This window comes from Coptis chinensis, chromosome 6, assembly GCF_015680905.1.
Source record: "Coptis chinensis isolate HL-2020 chromosome 6, ASM1568090v1, whole genome shotgun sequence".
Lineage (NCBI taxonomy): Eukaryota > Viridiplantae > Streptophyta > Magnoliopsida > Ranunculales > Ranunculaceae > Coptis > Coptis chinensis.
The window spans coordinates 50,508,577-50,528,747 of NC_141461.1; the positions used below are offsets into that span (position 1 = coordinate 50,508,577).

Consider the following 20,171-nt stretch of genomic DNA (forward strand, 5'->3'; position numbering starts at 1 on the left):
ATGAAACAAGGCTAAACCTCCGTTAGAGGAGGTTTATGAAGCCATGTGAGGATGATTACCCCCCCTTTTTAGTTAATTTTAGTTTAGTTTAGTTTTAATTAGTTTTATTTTCATTAGGGTTAGCAATTGTAGCCACCATTAATTGCCATCAATATAAATGCTTTAGTTCTTTATTTAATTTGTCTTTTCAATTATGTCTTTAGTTTATTTAGTTAATATGATTCCAATAAAACAAGGCTAAACCTCCATTAGAGGAGGTTTATGAAGCCATTTGAGGATGATTAATCATTAGTATTTATTGTTTTGCAAATAAGAACTTCAAGTTCTTCGTTATGAGTAACTAGAGATATAGCTCATAACGGAGAACTAGAGTATAGGCTAAACTTCCATTAGAGGAGGTTTATGAAGCCTTGTGAGAATGCTTAATCATTAGTATTTATTGTTTTGCAAATAAGAACTTCAAGTTCTTCGTTATGAGTAACTAGAGATAGAGCTCATAACGGAGAATTAGAGTATAGAGCCACCACCAAAGAGATTTGTGGTGGGGCTACACTCTCATGCTAGTGAAACCTTGATCCGAGAGGACTTGGTCTTCACTAGGGATTAATACAAGCGATTCGATACTAACTAATAGTCAATCGAATCGCGTGGCGGATTAAACCCCTTATAATATGTTCTCTTGTCAATTTAAATTCACTGTTTTCACCTCATATCTACTATTTTGACTCTTATTAGTGAAACATATTTTTAATCTAGATTCGTATCCAAGTAGTGTACAACTAGAGTTTGGCGAACACGACTACTCTCCTCTTTATCACATGATTTTGATGAGTTTTATCTATTGTTTTTCCACCATAATTTACTGTTCAGGACATCATATATCTATTGTTCATCAAGAAAACATAAATTATTTATTATCAGTTAATGCAATCACACTCTGCAAAATAAGATTAGTTAGGACTACATTTTTGGCCACTTATCTGTTTTTATTTCTCATCTTTGTTTGAGGACAAACAAAATGTTGTTTGGGGGTGGTATGATAAGCACCCAAAAGTGTAGTTTAAACCCTCTAATAGTACTCTACTTAGGCCAATTATATTTATAATAAATAAAAGTTAGTACTATTTACGTATTTTTGTGAATTTCAGGACTTGAAGTTGATTAGGTGACTAAAAAAAGCACCCCTTTTCAAGCCCAGTCAAAGCTGGAAAGTCAAAGTCAATCTGGGTAGAAAAAGGATAGAAAAGTCAATAGAACTTCAACAGGCCGTATCTTTGGACTCGGGCCTCAAAATTGGGCCTACTTTATGTCAAAACGACCATCTCGGAATCAGATTTCTAATGAACCTGGTCGTGTCCCAATCAGAGATGTAAAAGTGGATAAAAATGGTACTAAAGTAATTTCCAGTTGAATTGGCCCTTTTAAACTTAACCTAATGGACTTTGGGCTCACTTTAAAGGCCCAAAGTCCTCCTTTTTGGCCCATGCACAAAAATGTAACCCTAACCCTCTCCAATATAAAGAAGGTTAAGGCTAAACACTTTCTCTCCTCTCATCCCTTCCCCTCCTTAGTTAATAATTAGTTTAGTTTAGTTTTAGTTAGTTTTGCTTTCTTTAGGGTTAGAATAATTTAGTTTGTAGCCACCGTTAATTTCCAATCAATCAAAAGCTTTAGTTTAATTTTAATTATTGTCTTTTCAATTATGTCTCCTTATTATTGCTTTAGTGTAATGATTCTTATGACACTAGACTAAAACTCCATTAGAAGAGGTTTATGAAGCCATGTGAGGATGAGTAACTAGTAGTTTTATTGTGTTGCATAAAAGAATGTCAAGTTCTTCGTTATGAATAACTAGAGATAGAGCTCATAACGGAGAACTAGAGTATAGAGCCACCACCAAAGAGATTTGTGGTAGAGCTACACTTCCATGCTAGTGAAATCTTGATCCGAGAGGACTTGGTCTTCACTAGGGATCAATACAAGCAATTCGATACTAACTATTAGTCAATCGAATCGTGCGACAAATTAAACCCCTTCTAATATCTTTATTCATCATTTAAATTCACTGTTTTCATCTCATATTTACTGTTTTGACTCTCATTAGTGAAACATACTTCTAATCTAGACTCGCATCCATGTATTATACAACTAGTGTTTGGCGAACACGACTACTCCTCCCTATCTCACATGATTTAGAGAGTTTTATATTTTGATAATATCTACTGTTCACGCATCTCTAATCTACTGTTCACACATATATATTGATAACTATTTCTTATCATAGGCAATGTGAGTAATAACTAAAAACATAAAGAACTAACCTGATTAGTGAAGTAGTAGTATAGTGGGAGTTTAAGTTGAGGTTCACCATATATTTTTAGAGATGGATTTATGGGAGTTTATGAAGGTGAGAAGGTAGTAATTATTAAAGTTCATAACTTGTTTGTTTGAAAGAATGAAAAACTTGGATTAAAAGCAATGTAAAGAACTTGATTTAATAGGAAAACATTGAGTAAAACAAGGACTTGAATAACAAACTTGGATTGAAAACTTGTATAACAACTTTGGATTAAAGACTTGTATTGAAGAACAAACTTGGATTGAAACTTGAATAACAAATTGTAATGGAAAACTTGTATTGAAGAACAAAAGTAAATAAAGCAATAAAAACTTGAAAATAATAAAGGACTTGAAATTAAAATCTACACTACTCTTACATGACCATAGATTAAGTCTAGGTGCTTTCTCTCCTCCTACTTTTTGGCATATATTACACCTTTTTCCAATGACTGATTTGCCTTCTCCCTCTACAATCAAGACACCTTACTATGTTGCTTTTTTACTTTTACTTTATGCTTTTGGTTTTTCTCTATTTTCTTGAGCAAGCTAGGTTTTCAGCAAATCTTCTTTTGTGACAAGGCCATCCATCTCCAGTCTTCTGAGTTAAAGACATAACTTTCAGTTCTCTGGTTTTGAGTCCTTGACCTTTGACTTTTTTTAGCACTTTTTCATAGGTGCTTGAGTCTTCATAAGAAGTGTTAATAAAGCTCATTTTGGTGCTAAAATACATCTTTTATGATAAGTGGTCTGAAATGGCCTGTAACCTGCAAAAGGCAGTTAAAAGCTACGAATTGTCTGTTTATTATGCGTAAGAAAAGCTGTAATGCAGTAATGTAAATGTAATAAAGCATACATTTGGGAGCTGATCAAAGGAGAACACCATGAACCAGGAGAATCACTAAACCTTAAGCACCGACTTCATCTCCTCCCTTGAAGGAGAAGATTAACCTTCCATCAAGAAGTAAGAACACGAAGAAGAAGAAAAAAAGAACATAAGACTAGGGAGATTAATTTATTAAGACTTGGCTAATGAAAATTGAATCTCTTATTATTAACCTCTCTTTGCCTTAAGCTCTGGAGACAAGAATGAATTAATGTGAATTGGCAATTACAACTGGCACTGAAGTGCTCCTTATATAAGGGTTACAATGAGCTCTAGAAACATCTCAAAACATGAGCTTTTGGACTTAATTTCCTATTACATATCGACCTCCTTCCGATTCTATCTTCGTTTCCAAAAACGTTAAGAGGTGGAGTTGTTGAGTCAGATCTATGTGTCTGGATGCACGGGACAATGTAAATCCATGTGTCCCATATGCATGAGTATGTTTTCCTATTTTGTTCCATCTTTCGTTCCTCTTTTGCGGGTTTTGGTCCAAGTAACGGGTCCTTTTTCCTTGGGCTTCCAAGTAAGCTTTAAAATAGGTCCAAGTCCTATCTTTTCATAGCTTCAATGCCTTGGGCCTTCTTCATAATTATCTATGAGCTCTCATGTGATCCTTAATGCTCCAAATTGCTCTTTTTTTGCCCCTTTAACTCTAATATTTGGTAAAACTCTCTTTTTCACATGTAAAGTCATAAAACACAACTTACAAATACTATTAGTCCAACAAGATGACTAAATAAGAGGTATAACTGAGGGTTATGATACACTTTTTGAGCACTTATCATAACCCCAAACTAGTATTTTGTTAGTCTCTTAGCGAATAAGATAAAAAAAAAGATAAGTGATCGAAATCACATCCTAATAACAAAAATAAAATCCTAACTCACTTTTGCAGGCATCACAATTGCATTTACCTTATTTAACAAGGCTTTAAACCTTTCAGTTTCCCAAAAAGGACGAGTTATAGTCTTGTGAGGGTTTTTAGGTGATATACCCACAAAATCAATTAATAACATGTTCAAGAATGATAGTATTTTTTAGAGAGAGAAATTCCTTACCAACTTAGTGCTTAATCCCAATGGATGAGTCTCCATTGCTAACATCACTGCTGCAAAGACTTATAGATTATGCTGGGAGCTAGTAGGAATTGATGGAGCTCTCGATCAAGGTTTATGTGTGTACTTAGTCAATCTCCTATACTCTCCTATCCAAGAAACGGAATCCGTAGTTGACCTTTAGACAGATAATCTCGACTTTCAATCCTCATTGGTCATACTCTCAGAAAAGAATCTCTCAGAAGATGGTCTACTATTTTACCTCATGTATGTGGGGGAAATAATAAGGAATATGAACATCCCACATACTATCTTGAAAAATGGACTTCTGGATGAAAGTAGTCTCATGGAAGGAATGTCAATCACATATGAAGTGTCGGGTTCTTCGCTTTAGCATCCTCTCACTTATTCTAAACTTCGTATCATACTGTAGTGATAAGTCATGGGTTGTAACTTAGCTTAGGATTGGTTTATGCAAATTAAAGAATAATGAGACTATATTACAACGAAATAAAGAATTGAAAGAGGTTGAGTCATGTAGACTCGAATTTTACGTAAGAACTCTGCAAAAAAATGGGTATAAAGCTCAAGTCTCACGGGTTAAGTCTAAAAAATTCTATTTCCAGTTTACTAAGGGTTTAAATCTCTCTTCTAGCAGAAGTACACAAAATTGACCAAGTACTATGGTGGTGCCTTGATAAAGAATTATATCAATAAGAACTATGTCTGAGCATAATAAAATAGTCTAAGTGGTAATGAAATCAACAATATCAACTATTCATCAAACTCAACATTTAGTGATATAGAATATATATCCCAAACTCATTATTAAAATTCATCTTTCTCATGCTAATGATATAGAAACAATTTTTTTTTTTTTTTTTTGAAAACTAATTTTCGAAATTCATTTCTCAAGTACACCCTCCCCTACTTATGCTTGCATCGACATCAATGTATAAAGAAGTAAATGAAATGGATGAGAAAAAGGTAGGATATTACCATTGATGCTGAATATCAGTATTTTGATATTTCTTTGTCATATAAAGGTTAAACTCACAAAATAGAGAAAATCAAATACAATTAGTTTATTAAACAAAAATAGCACGATTGCTTCCTGTAGACATTTTATACTCGGTCTACTAGAGTTATGAGACTTTGACTCTGGCTCTTGGAACTCTTCTTAGTAAATGATAAAGTTATAAAAATATGAGAGCCTGACTATCGGTGGTGATTATACTAATGAGATCCTAAGGAGTCAAGCTTACGACGCTTAGCTTCCTTATGTAAGAAACTTAAACTAGACAGAGTAACAGGTTTAGCAAGACATAGAATGTAATCTTTAAGATGTGTAGGTAACTTACCCGAATTCTCCGCTTCAATATTGGTTTGATACACCAGATCTTTGAGAAAAATTGCTTCCATGTCTCCATTAGGCAACTCCAGAAAAGGCTTTAGTTCATGAGCGTTGACTTTGAAATGAGTCCTTCTCTTCACGTCTTCTACTACAATTGCTGCAAAAGGTGTCACATGTCTCACTATGAATGGTCCCATCCATCTAGATCTCAACTTTCCAGGAAAAAGTTCTAGATGAGAGTTCTAGACCAGAACCTTATGTCCAGGTTCAAATTCTCTTTCAAAATTCTTCTATCATGTAATGCTTTAGTTTTATCCTTGTAAATTCTTGACTTATCATAAGCATCGGTTCTCAATTATTCTAATTCACTGATGATTTGAAGCTTTATATTTTCTCTTGCTTAATTTAGGCTGAAATTCATCTCTTTCACGGCCCAATAAGCTTTATGTTCTAACTCATCAAGTAGATGACACGCCTTTCCATATACCAAACGATAGGGTGACATTCCTATTGGTGTTTTGAATGTTGTTCTGTATGCCCATAGTGCATCTTGGAGTCTAAGAGACCAGTCTTTCCTTGAGGGATTGACTGTTTTCTCCAGAATACTCTTGATTTCCCTATTCGAAACTTTTGTTTGACCTTTTGTCTGAGGATGATATGTAATAATAATTATCGTTGTTGATGCTATCAAAACAATAGATAAAGGTGTATGTACAGTACTTATCAAAATATAAAATTCTTTAAATCATGTGATAAAGGGAAGAGTAGTTGTGTTCATACCACTCTAGTCGTACACTACTTGAATGCAAGTCTAGATTAGAATAATGCTTTACTAGTGAGAGTAAAACCAGTAGATTTGAGGGTGAAAAACAGTAGATGATATGATGAGAGAAGATCTTAGAAGGGGTTTAATCCACCACGCGATTCGATTGACTATTAGTTAGTATCGAATCGCTTGTTTTAATCCCAAGTGAACACCAAGTCGTCTCGGATCAAGGTTTCATTAGCTTGAGAGTTTAGCTCCACCACAAATCTCTTTGTTGGTGGTTCTAAACTCTAGTTCTCCGTTATGAGCTCTATCTCTAGACATTCACAACGAAGAACTTGACGTTTTTTTATACAAAACAATAATAATTAATGGCTACTCATCCTCATGTGGCTTCATAAACCTCCTCTAATGGAGGTTTAACCACGATTCATTGGAACCATACTAACTAATGATTGAATAAAAGACATAATTGAAAAGACAATAATTGAAATTAATACTAAAGCTTTTTATTGATGGGAATTAATGGTGGCTACAAACTAAAGTTATTCTAACCCTAAACTACACTAAAACTAATTATAACTAAGGGATTGAGAGGAAAGAAGAGGTTCAGGAGGAGAAGAGTGTTTAGCCTTAACACTCTTTATATAGGAGAGGGTTAGGGTTACATTTTCGTGCATGGGCCAAAAAGGGGGATTTTGGGCCTCTAAAGTGAGCCCAAAGTCCATTAGGTTAAGTCTAAATAGGCCACAGATACTGGAAATTACTTATGTGCCTTTTCCTTCTACTTTTACTACTCTGATTAGGGCAAGATACGGCCTATTGAAGTTCTGTTGACTTTTTTGTTATTTTTCTACCCGGATTGACTTTGACTTTCTAGCTTTGACTGAGCTTGGAAAAGGCTTTTCTTCATAATTCTTAGGCTTTAAATAAAGAACTTCCTTGCCAATCATCTTTACTTATTTTCCATGCAAAAGTGGTGCTTTTAGTCACCTAATAAACTTCAAGTCCTGAAATGCACAAAAACACATAAACAGTACTAACTCTCATTTATTATAAACATAATTGGCCTAAGTAGAATACTATTAAGTGGTTTAAAATACACTTTTGAGTGCTTATCACACCACCCCCAAACAATATTTTGCTTGTCCTCAAGCAAAGATGAGAAATAGAAACAGATAAGTGGCAAAAAATGTGGTCCTAACTAATTTTGTTTCGCAGAGTGCGATTGCATTGACCATATGCAATAAGACTTTAAACCACTAGGAATTCCCTAGTGGACGAGTTATAGCCTCGTGAGAGTTGTTCAGAGAAAATACTCACAAACTTCATTTATACTACAACGATTAAGAGATAAAAATAAAATTTCCTAATTAATCTCAGATATCTATACATCTCAATAACAATATAATAAGAACAATGCTTTTGAAACCTAAGCTAATACACTCATAATAATCAAATCATCTAAAGATACACATGCATGCTCTGAATTATGTTATAAAATGCAATGGGAGGTCCGTTTCTGAAACTTTTGGAGTAGCGTTCGTAAGTAGGTCATCACAATTTGTCAAGACAAAAATTCTCTGATTTTTCCACTCAAGTTTCGCTCACTCCAGTGTGTAGTGGGCACACGTTTCCTCACAATCTCAATGACATCCAAAGGAGCCGAGGTCGATCAATCACATCTACCACTTACTATCACATGCTTCCTAAGGATACATTACGTTGGCCTTGGTGTTCTACTTGGAATATATCGGCACCATAGGTCTCATGGAAGTTTACCCAGTCATAATGGTTGTCATTATCATCTATATAATTAATTTGGGTATGTGGGGCAGCGGTTGGAATTCCTAATGAAAATGGAATTAAGTACTTAGTCAATTCAAAGGGCTCTTCATCTAACAACATTCTGAGGGCTTGTTCTCCATGGGAGCGTGTAAAGAATTCAACATGCTCATAAAAGTATTTAGTAAAGGTAGGAGAATAAGTTTGATTAGGTCTTACCAGTAGGGTTTCCCATTCGTGCTTTGTATTAGCCTATTTTAGGACGACCGAGGTGGCATGCTCACGGGCCGAAAGTAAGATAAGGGAGAGGAGGCTTGAAACACCAGATCATGTCCGCGGCACCCTAAAGGGGAACAGGCCATACAGGAGCAGAAGGAAAAGGATGGTCAGAGTAAAAAGAGGAGGCAACTTAGTAGAGAAAAGACGGGGGTACAGCAGCAAGGCCGCGGAACCCTAAGAGGACAGGTGCCCCAGGGTGGACCAGAGGATAAGGGGTGATCAACGGATGAGAAAAGAGGTGGATGGATATAAGTAGGAACAGTATGAGTAGATGAGAAGAAAGAAAAAAGGAAAAAGAAAAGGAGAGAGGGGTGAGAGGATTAGGGCATAGGACATTATAGGCTAGAACTTGTGTTCATACATTTGGCGCCATCTGTGGGGACGAAGTAGGTCCACGATTTGGGAAGTTGTAAAGCATGGACCCAGATAAGAGAGGAAGAGGTAAAGGAAGAAGGAGAGGAAGGCTGGCGAGGGAGGAGGCCGTACAGAACGAGACAGCTAGTGTGGAAAACATAGAGGTGGGGGAAGAGGAAGTCAAAGATTTAGTGGCTGAGACAACTAGGTTGCTCCAGGAGGAAGTAGGTAGACTTAGAGAAGAAAATGAGGAGTTGAGGAGAGAAAGGGAAGGCACTCAGGAAAAGGCGAAAACTGCCGTACCTGCGGGTAGTGAAATAGGAGTGCAGAGTGAGGACCTTTGTCAGGAAACCAGAGGGAACCATGCGGGAGGCATTACTATGGGAATGGTGCAGGCGATGATTGAAAGAGACAGAGAGGCTAACTGCGCTATGGAAAAGGAGAAACACGGGGCGGCCAAGAAGGTGGTGGATAGCCTGAATCTGAATCCCCTTACTAACTCAGTTTGGAATTCAGAGGTACCCAAGAGGTTTACACAGCCACGGTTCGAAAGGTATGACGGAAAAGGAGATCCGGCGGACCATTTGCATCACTTCCAGCAGCAGATGCCGCTGTGGCAAGAGGCGAAGTATGATGGCCTCCGTTGCATGATGTTTCCTGCCAGTCTGAAAAGGGGAGCATCTGACTGGTACTATCGGTTGGCATGCAGAGCATTCAAAGGTTCGAGGAGTTGGAGCAAGCTTTCGTGGGTCACTTCATCCATCAGAAGAAGAGGGTAGTGGACGTAGCGGATCTCTTTAATGTTAAGCAGAAGTCTGCATAGACACTTAAAGATTTCCTATGCCGATTCAAGGAGGAGACGCTGAGGGTGGAGAGTTTGGATGAGCGCACTGCGGTCATAGCATTCCAGCATGGGCTAAAACAGGGGACCCGGGAGCATGAGTTAGTGTCTAAAATTGAGGTTACCACCCTGCATGCTTTGTACTTGAAGGTAGAAAGATACATCAGATATGAGGACATTTTGCGGAGAAACAGTAAGGAACACAAGAAACTTGAAAGGTCAGTACATGTAGTGGCCGTAGAGGTACAGAGAGACAAGGATAGGGCTGCGGCCAGAGATAGAGGAAATTACAGAGGGGAGGCACAGAGAGCAGAAAGGGGCAGGGAACAAATCCGAAGGGAATACATGGAGAGAAAGCCTTACCGCGAAGTGGACGTAACTCCGCTGAACAAGCCGTTGGAGGAAATCCTGCCACTGATCAAGGGACAACGACATTACGAGGAACCGCTGAGTTCACCCAAGGAGATAGAGGGAAAGCCATTTTGTGCGTACCACCAGGTCAGAAACCATGCTACTAATGAGTGCTTTGCTTTACAGTGGTTTGTAGAGGGGATGATTGGGAGAAGATTGCTGAAGGAACATGTCAAGGAAGTTCAGCCAATCGGAAGGGTTCCAGTTGTGGCCAAAACCTTGGGAACTATAAATATCATATTCAGCGGAGAAATGCTGGGAAGGAACGCCCACAGGGATAAGGTGAGGAAGACAGCCAGTCTGCGGCAGATAAACGAAGTGGTGAGTAGCCCGCGGCCGGTCCCAGGGGGTAGCAAAGGCAATGACAGGATAGAGTTCACTCCAAAGGATTTGGAGTCAGTGAGTTCACCACACGAAGATGCGCTAATAATTACCATAGCGATGGGGAATTACATGGTGAAGAGGGTACTGATAGACTGCGGAAGTTCAGTGGATTTGCTGTTTCGAGGCGCGATGGAAGAAATGGGCATAGAAAGGGAGCAGATGAAGCCTCCGTGGACTAACTTGTTCGGGTTCAACGGAAGTATGAGTGAGCCATTGGGGGAACTAGTACTGCCAGTGACCGCGGGGCCGGTGACCGTTTTCACCAAGTTCATGATAGTGGACACTAACTCGCAATACAACACAATCTTGGGGAGAAATTGGATTCATGAGATGAAGGCAATCCCCTCTACTTATTACCCGGTGATCTGTTTTCCGACGAATGGGGGAATGTACGAGATCTGAGGGTGATCGTCATGCTCGAGAACCTCCACCGGTAAATCACGAGGGATCTTGTCAGCACGTGGCGGTGGCACCGGAGACAGGGGACAAATGAGCATAGCAATTATAGACCATGGCCGAAGAAAAGAGGTCGTTCGTCGGGGACAAGACAATGGATGAGATTGAGGTTGTGAACATCAGAGTGGCCGAGGAGGAGAAATTTGTGAATGTTGGGGCAAGCTTGTCAGATGATTGGAAAGCAAGACTGATTGCCTTGTTGGCTGAAAACAATGATGTATTCGCATGGACGATCGAGGATCTGGTGGGTTTGGACCCGGAGTTCGAGTGTCACAGATTGCATATGCGGGAAGGGGCCCGCCTGGTCTAGCAGAAAATGAGGGGTATGAAACTACAGTATGCACAAGGTGTTCGAGAGGAGGTAAAGAAGCTTAAGGATGTGGGTATCATCCGCGAATGCAAGTTTACTGAATGGCTGTCAAATGTGGTAGTGGTGCCTAAAAAGAATGGGAAAGTAAGAATGTGCATGGATTTCACGGACGTCAACAAGGAATGTTCGAAGGATTGTTACCCGATGCTGCAGATAAATGAATTGGTGGATCGTACTGCAGAGTATAAGTTCTTCTCATTCATGGACGCGTCGATGGGCTACAACCAAGTGATGATGCACGGCCCGGATCAAGAGAAGACGACATTCATAGTGGAAGGAGGAACTTATTATTACACCAGGATGCCTTTCGGTTTGAAGAATACGGGGGCAATATTCCAAAGAGTAGGGGAGAAGATGTTCAAGAGTAAGATCAGAAAGTGGATGAAAATTTATATAGACGACATGGTGGAGAAGAGTATGACCGAGGACGAGCATTTGGCGGGGCTGAAGGAAACATTTTCTATATTACGAAGGCATAGACTGATGTTGAATCCAAAAAGTGCACGTTTGGGGTGACATCTGGGAAATTCCTGGGGTACATAGTCACATACCGCAGAATAGAAGCCAACCCAGACCAAATAAGGGCATTGTTGGAAATGCCCTCTCCACATAACGTAAAGGAGGTTCAACGGTTGGACGGTAGGGTCGCGACACTCAATAGGTTCATCTCTAAGTCCTCAGATAAGTGTCGACCCCTTGTACTTGCTATTGAGAAGGACAACTGACTTTCAGTGGACCGAGGCATGTGAAAAGGCTTTCCAGGAATTGAAAGAATATTTGGGCAGGGCCCTGATCCTGTTGCGGCCAGGGCAGGGGGAGAAGTTGTACTTATACCTGGGGGTGTCAGAGGGTGCAATGAGTTCAGTGTTGATCAGGATAGTGAACAAGGCAGAAAGACCGGTGTACTTCCAAAGCAAAATGATGTTGGATGCCGAAACGAGATATAGTAAGATTGAGAAGTATGCCTTGGCTCTGGTCTTCTCTACACTCAAGCTAAAACCCTATTTTGATGCTCATTCAGTGGTAGTGGTAACCAACCTGCCACTCAAGCAGGTAGTGAAGGAAGAGAAGTCGGGGAGAATGTTAAAATGGGCTGTGCTACTGAGCTCGTATGACATTGAGTATCAAATCAGAACCGCGGAGAAGGCCCCGGCAATGACGGAGTTTCTGGCCGATTTCCCGGCCGAGGACCCTACATGGGGGGAGGAGATGGTCATGGAATAGGAGGCAACCCCGAACCAAGACCCCCTGAACCCATGGGACATGTGAAACAGATGGAGGGTCTTCGCAGATGGGTCTACTACTGACACTAGTAATGGGATTGGGGTGGTGCTGGTCACCCCCGAGAATACTCTCCTGGAACTGTCATTGAAGCTGGGGTTCGCTGCTTTGAATAATGAGTCGGAATATGAGGTAGTGATTGCAGGGTTGGACTTGGCCAGAGACCTGGGCGTGTGGGAGCTGAGAGTATATTCCGATTCGAACTTGGTGGTAAGCAGGTCATTGGGGGGTTCACGGCTCGATGTCCTAGAATGGCTAAGTACTTAGAGGTGTTGCAGGGAAGGGCTGGCCATTTTGAGAAAATCAGTTTCATTCATCCGAGTCGGGGAGAGAACAGGCATGCCGACGCCCTGGCATATGTTGTCACGGTGCTACCAGGAACAGAGGGTAGATCCATTGAAGTCCGGGTGCTAAGCAAACCAAGCATTGTAGAAAACCAGGAGGTGTGGTCAGCCACGGAGCAAGAGCTCGGATGGGTGGAGTCCATCAAAAATTATCTCGCGGGGATAGAAATAGAGGACAAGGGGGAAAAAAGGAAAATGGAACAGAGGTCACGGAGATACATTCTGCTAGATGGTGAATTATATCGGCGGAGTGTCAGTGGACCGCTCCTGAAATGCTTGGGGACCGCGGAAAGAGCAAGAGGTATTAGGTGAGGTTCACGAAGGAGATTGTGGGAGCCACTCGGCGGGAAGGACAACTGCTCATCAGCTACTATCACAGGGGTACTTTTAGCCTCACATGAAGAGGGACGCTACTGAGTATGCCAAGAGATGCCAAAAATGCCAGATCTTTGCGCCACTGATACACGCTCCTGCAGAACCTCTGCACAAAGTTCTCAGCCCATGGCCGTTTGCTATGTGGGCGTTGGATGTCGTCGGACCTTTGTTTATGGCCAGCGGGAAAAGGAGATTTCTGCTAGCCGCGACCGATTACTTTACAAAATGGGTTGAGGGGTGGCTCTGCAGCAGGTGAAAGAGGAACATGTGAGAAAATTCTTGTGGGAGAATATAATATGCAGATTTCGGTTGCCACATACCATCATCACGGACAATGGAACTCAGTTCACGGGGGGAAATGTGAGAGCCTTCCTTCGAGCCTTCAAAGTGAAGCAAGGTTTTTCTGCCCCTTATAACCCAGAGGGGAATGGTCAGGCAGAGTCCTCCAACAAAGTAATCATGGATAATTTAAAGAAGAAGCTGGAGGAGCGCAAAGGGTGCTGGGCAGATGAGTTGAATCATGTACTGTGGGCGTATCGCACTACGCCGCAGACATCTACAGGAGAATCCCCGTTCGTGATGGCCTATGGAGTGGAGGCAGTGATCCCGGTGGAAATGATGGCTCTAACGACTAGGACCAAGGCAGTGGAGATGGGGGTTAATGAGAAATTGTTGGCCAAAGAGCTGAACCTCACGGAGGAGAGAAGGGACACCGCTCGCATCAGACTGGAAGAGTACCACAGGAGGCTGCAGAGACAGTACAACAAACGTGTGAAACCACGGAGGTTCATGGTTGGTGACCGAGTACTTCGAAGGGTGACCCCATCCACCAAGGAGGAGATCGACGGAAGCTGGGTCCCAATTGGGAGGGACCTTATACCGTGGTGGAGGCCAGAACGTCCGGAACCTACAGACTGCAGATAGCACTAGGGGAGGACATCAAGCGGCCGTGGAATATCCGGATGTTGAAGAAATTCCATGAGTGATTTTGTCACTAGTTTGTCTTTGTCTTGTTCAAGTTTAAAAAAAAAAAGCTTCATGCGCGTTTTGTAATGATATTTTGAATCGGCTAATATGTCAATGAAAGCAGTAGCAATATTCATCCATCTAATGTATGTAAATTCATTCATGATTTAAGCCAAAGACAGCCGACAGGGGGCTCCAAGTTAAAAGCAAACTGATAGCCCACTGAGTGGCTCGGACATGCTTAGTGGCCCTCAACCTCTCCACGGTCAACTTGGGGGCGCGCTGAGTGGCCCGGGCATACTCAGCGGCCCTCAACATCCCCGAAGTCAACTTGAGGGCACGCTGAGTTGCCTGGGAATATTCAGTGTCCCTTAACATCTCCAAAGTAAACTTGGGGGCACGCTGAGTGGCCCGGGCATACTCAGCGGCCCTCAACATCTCCAAAGCCAACTTGGGGGCACGCTGAGTGGCCCGGGCATACTCGGGGGCCCTCAACATCTCCAAAGTCAACTAGGGGGCACGTTGAGTGGCTCGGGCATACTCAGCGGTCCTTAACCTCTCCAAAGACAACTTGGGGGCACGCTGAGTGGCTCGGGCATACTCAGCGGCCCTCATCGTCCCCAAAGTCAATGTGAGGGCACGTTGAGTGGCCCGGGCATACTCAGCGGCCCTCAGCATCTCCAAAGTCAACTTGGGGGCACGCTGAGTGGCCCGGGCGTACTCAGCGACCCCCAACATCTCCACGATCACCTTGGGAGCACGCTGAGTGGCCCGGGCATACTCAGTGGCCCTCAACATCTCCAAGCTCAATTTGGGGGCACTCTGAGTGGACTAGGCACACTCAACGGCTCCAACGCCTAGGGGGAGCGTTGGATAAAAGGCTAGGTCAGGCAAGCTGCAATACAATGCAAAGGAGTCAACAAGTGCGGAAATAAAGGCGTTTAGTACGCAAAAAGAGACATGTCTATCACCCAGTTAAGTGGGGGCAAAGTGTTGTGCTAGAGGCGCATTCATCCGCGGCTTGCTGGGACTACCCAGAAATTCAAGCCCGCAAGTTGCAACAAAAAAGAAATCGAGTTCATAGAAGTACATGACCAGACAAACAAACATTTAAAAGCTGAATACCGGCAAGCGTCACTTAGGGTCCTCCGAGGCATCCACCGGCAGTCAATCCTCCTCCGCTGCCTCAGTGACTTCATCCACATCTATAGGGGAGGATGACACGCCAGGCTGGGCAGCGGCCTTGATAAGAGCCCAAAACTGTAGTTTTAACCCTGTAACAGTCATACTTTTAGACCAATTATGTGAGTAATAATTAAGAGTTAACACTGATTACGTGTTTTTATGCATTTCAGGTTTCAAAGTCCATTATGTGCAGAAATGTGCCACTTTAGCGAGATAAAGGAGCAAAAGTCGGTTACCAAGGAGTTCCGTGATTAAAGGCCAAGATTCAAGAAGACAAAGCCTTTCTAAAGCCCGGTCAAAAGCTGAAAAGTCGACGTGGGCGTGAAACAAAGACACAAGTCGCCAGAACTCCGAAGGCGTCAGATCTTTAGACTCAGACCTCGGAATGGGGCCTACCTTATGTCAAAACGACCGGCTCGGAAAGAGCTTTCCAATGGTCTAAGCCTTGATCCAATCAGAGGAGCAGAAGTGGACGAAAAGTCTGTTGAAGCCAACTGCAGCTGAAGAGGCCTTTTTGGACTGAAAGAATTGGGTTTTGGGCCTGATTCTCTGGCCCAAAACATGGCTCCAAGCCCATGCACGATTTTTGGATCTGAAAGTATAAAAACCAAAGCTGAACTCTTAGTTAATGGTAGCTAGTTAGACCTAAAACTATATAGAACTCTAGATCTAGTTTTCAGTAGAGTAATTAAGTTTAAGTTCCATTTCCAATTCTTGTTTTAGATTAAGTCTTGAATCATTGTTCTTGATTGATTAGATAAATAAAATAGTTATTTTTATCAATTTCGATTTTTGTCATTTCAATTTATAGATCTAATTTTTATTCTTGTTGATTATCATTTCAGTAGTTTAAGTAGATTGAAACATTGTTAGTTAAATTAGTTAAGTTAGAATTTTAATATGATGTGTAGTTATAATTCAATGGGAAATGATGGGTTGATGACTCAAGGCTAAAACCTCCATTAGAGGGGTTGATGAAGCTTTGATGAAAACTTAGTGGTATAGTGTAGAAGCATTGTAGAATCTATTCCACTCTAGAAGGTCGTGATTAAGCCATGAGAATGGGTGGGCGACCTCACATGCTAGTTAGTATTTGATAGAAATGCCATAAACACTAGGGATTAGAACTTCGAAATTCTTGCCGTGAAGAGCGTAAGAATCGAGATACAAGAATCTATGCTAGGTTATTAAGTTGGATTCGAGGTGGATTCAATTCCCCTCTAATCCTTTATCTAGATTAAAAAACAATCATATTTCTATAGCATTCGTAGTTTAAATTCAACATAATCAATTTCATATTGTATCGTAGTATAACACCCTTCGTAAATCTCTCATTAGACTTAAGACCGATTAATTAGATTAGAAAACATTCCATGCTAGAGAACTAGGAGTGGAACGAATTTGTTACTCCACTCTATTTTGATAGAATTGAGAGTAGAAACTTTGATAAATATAGGCACATAACATAGTTTTAGTTTACTTACGTTTTGAGTTTTATCGTTCATTTCGTAGGTAAACTAATCATTTTTATGTTTATCAAATGGCGCCGCTGCCATCTTAGTTTCACTTTAGCATTGTTTTCATAGTATAATTAGTCATTTTTAAGTCCCATTAAACCCACCCACCCTTGTTTGATTCATACTGTGGTTGTCCGTTTCAGCGTTGAAAGTTACGCAAAAATATACACGGAGCGCGACCGCGCCCTAAGCGGCACCTGCGCCCAAAAGACTGTAACACTGAGCGCGACCCGCCCTAAAACACTGTAACTTCAAGTTACACGGAGCGCGATCGCGCCCTAAGTGAGCGCACCCGCGTCCTAAGATAAATTTTCCGGATTTCTACAGGTTTGTTTCGACCTTCGATTTTTTTAAGTTTTTCAGTGTTCTAACTTGTTATTTACACTGAACACTCATAAACAAGATGCTATTCATAAGCGAAGCAAGGACACTATCAGGTATTCCTTTCTTCCATACCTCGCATCTCCAGTTAGAGGTTTATACTAAAATATCAAGATTGTTTGGAGTGTTGTCGTGTTTAGACTTAGACTTGCATGAGATTAAGATCTGGTCGGAGAAAAACACCGAACGTAATTAACCGTCAGCGTCAACAAACAAATCTATCGAGTATACCAATCACAACACCTCTAGCCACTATTCCACCAACCACAGCGAACATAATGGCTGAAGAAAGAGAGACTCCTCTCTCCGACTTTTACAAAGCCTTGAGCGATAGCCCTAAATCTTGCATCGTTCTAGCGGACCGATTGGGGATTTTTGAATTCCCCAAACATATTTAATTTGTTACCCGTTTTCCATGGTTTAGATCATGAAAAACCTTATCAACACATCGCGTAGGGATTGAACAAGTCCTTACAACATTCCATCATCCTACGGTTGGTGCGGAACAAATTAAACCGAGGGTATTTCCCTTCACCTTAGCCCGATAAGGCGTCTTGGTTAAGCCCAAAGCGCCTAACTCTGTGGACTCGTGGGCTAAACTTGTTCAGTTTGTTTATGGAACATTTTACCCACCCCTAAAGACGGATGAGATGCTTTCCAAGATTCATTTTTTTCCGACAAAATCCTCATGAATCATTTTCGAGGCTTGGAATCGTTTCACCGATCCGCTTATAGAGTGTCCACACCATAACCTAACAAAAGACACGTTAGTTCGTGCCTTTTCAAAGGACTTCAACATCACCATAAAGAAGTCCTTGACATAATAAATGGGGTAGTTTCCTAAGTAAAGGAGCCCTCGAGGCTTACAAATTTTAGAAGATCAAACTAAGCGTAATAACAATTGGGGGTAGTGATGATATCCCCGCCTCTGTTAGTTCTTCTTCAACAGTTAAGGCACGCGGTATGTTTGAGATGAAACCCGATCTAGAACTTAAAAATTTAATCGAATCTCTAACTAAAAAGGTTGAGGCTATTTATTTGTGCAACAAAAGCCTATTCCGTCATGAATGTTAACTCCAACCCATGTAATGTCCGTGTTTGAGTCCTGAGCACCCTGAATCCTATTGTCCTCTCGCCTATGAACAATAACAATTAGAGCAAGACAATGTTTGCTCCATTAATAGCTATCCTATTCCTAATGCCCCATGGAGACAACATCCCAACTTTAGTTGGCGAAACAATCAACAAGTTTCACCTCCAGGGTTGAATAACCAAAATGTTAGGCAAGCAAACAACTATAATCAAGCTCCACCTAGGCAAGGATAGGGACAAAGTCAGGGAAATTATAATAATTATAACAACCAAGCGCAACCACGACAAGGTTTAGCACAAGGTCAGGGTAATTATAATAGTTATAATACCAATAGAAGTATCGTTAGGTTAACAATAGTAACTATCACAACCCACCCATAAATAATCAGCGTGAGATAGTTCGGTCGCACCACCGTGACTACTACACCATCACATCCGGATCGTATAGACGCCTTTATATAGGTTACCCAACAACTTTTCCAATCAATGACTCAATCAAACCAACATATCTTACAATCTATAAATCAGGGCATACAACAGTTAGCCCAAGAGAAAGCCCAACCAAAAGGCGTGTTTCCAGGAAAAGCGATACCAAACCCTAAAACAGCAAACACAGTCTTTGAGGTAAACGGTAATACTAGTACTGAAACTACAATCGTAGGTGACCTTAATGCCATCACCACTCTCCGCTCTGGAAGAGTGGTTGATAACAAAGTAACTATGCCTATAGTTACCCCCATGATACTCCCTACACCGGATATCGAACTAGATACCCGCAAGAGAAACTGAAAGAGCCTACCACCGTAGAGGTACCCGGTTAAACAACAAACTAAGAAATAGAAAGCCAAAGTAACACATCAAGTCGAGCCATACACTAAATATAGAGCTTAAACCACCATTCCTCGAAGTTAGCCATGCTAACCGGGGATACAAACTTTGAGGAGATTAGGAACGTTTTCAAGAATCTAACGATAAACCTTCCTTTTTTCGAAGCTATTAAAAAGCTCCCTAACCACGCTTAAGTTTCTTAAAGAGTTGTGCACTACTAGGCGAAGACCAACATACCTAAAGACGCCTTTCTAACTGAAAGCGGTTCCCAACTTTATCCGAAAATAATGGAATTGTTAAGTACAAGGACCCGGTCGCCCCATTGTAAAATGCACCTTAGGAGATTCCACACACGACGACGCTTTATTAGACCTTGGGGCGAAAGTGTTAACATACTCCCGTGATTACTTGTATAAACAAATAGGTCTACAGGAAATGCAACCTACAAAAATAACGTTGCAATTAGTGGACAGTCAATTAAGTATCCTAAGGGTGTAGTGGAAAACGTGTTTGTTAAGGTTCAGGATTTTACTATCCCGCTGATTTTGTTATCCTCGATACGTAAGTCGCTAACGACTCTGACCGATCATCTTAGGGCTTCTTCTTGGCAAACCGCCAACGACTTATAAATTGCCGCGATGGTAAGATGTCCTTATCTTTTGGCCATCTTACGGTTGAGGTAAATGTTTTTAAAATGATGAAACAGTTAATGATTCGGTCTATAGATGGGGAGGTTAGCATGATCGAGAGCTTAGCTCAAGATTATTTTAACAACACGTTTCCGAAAACAATATGTACAAATTCCTTTCTTTTTGGAATTTCAGATTTTGTAAATGACTCCTACTTAGAGGAAGTCAACACCATCCTTGAGTCCACAATTGTAGACCCTTCGGTTGCTCCATATATCGAGTATGAAGACTT

The 20,171-nt window shown here is 41.1% G+C and overlaps 1 protein-coding gene across 1 annotated transcript; it reads left to right on the forward strand.

The window, feature by feature from the left end:
* Positions 1-8,881: 8,881 nt before the first annotated feature.
* On the forward strand, positions 8,882-10,857 carry LOC147493431 (uncharacterized). The gene is made up of 2 exons (XM_086567861.1): positions 8,882-9,568; positions 9,673-10,857. The coding sequence occupies exons 1-2, from the start codon at positions 8,882-8,884 to the stop codon at positions 10,855-10,857; spliced, it is 1,872 nt and encodes a 623-aa protein (XP_086423987.1).
* Positions 10,858-20,171: the final 9,314 nt, after the last annotated feature.

Excerpts from the sequence above, each read along its gene's own strand:
- LOC147493431 (XM_086567861.1), top strand. The coding sequence starts at position 8,882 with ATGGACCCAGATAAGAGAGGAAGAGGTAAAGGAAGAAGGAGAGGAAGG. Across the intron at positions 9,569-9,672 it reads GTTGGAGCAAGCTTTCGTGG|GAGGAGACGCTGAGGGTGGA; the intron begins GTCACTTCATCC and ends TGCCGATTCAAG.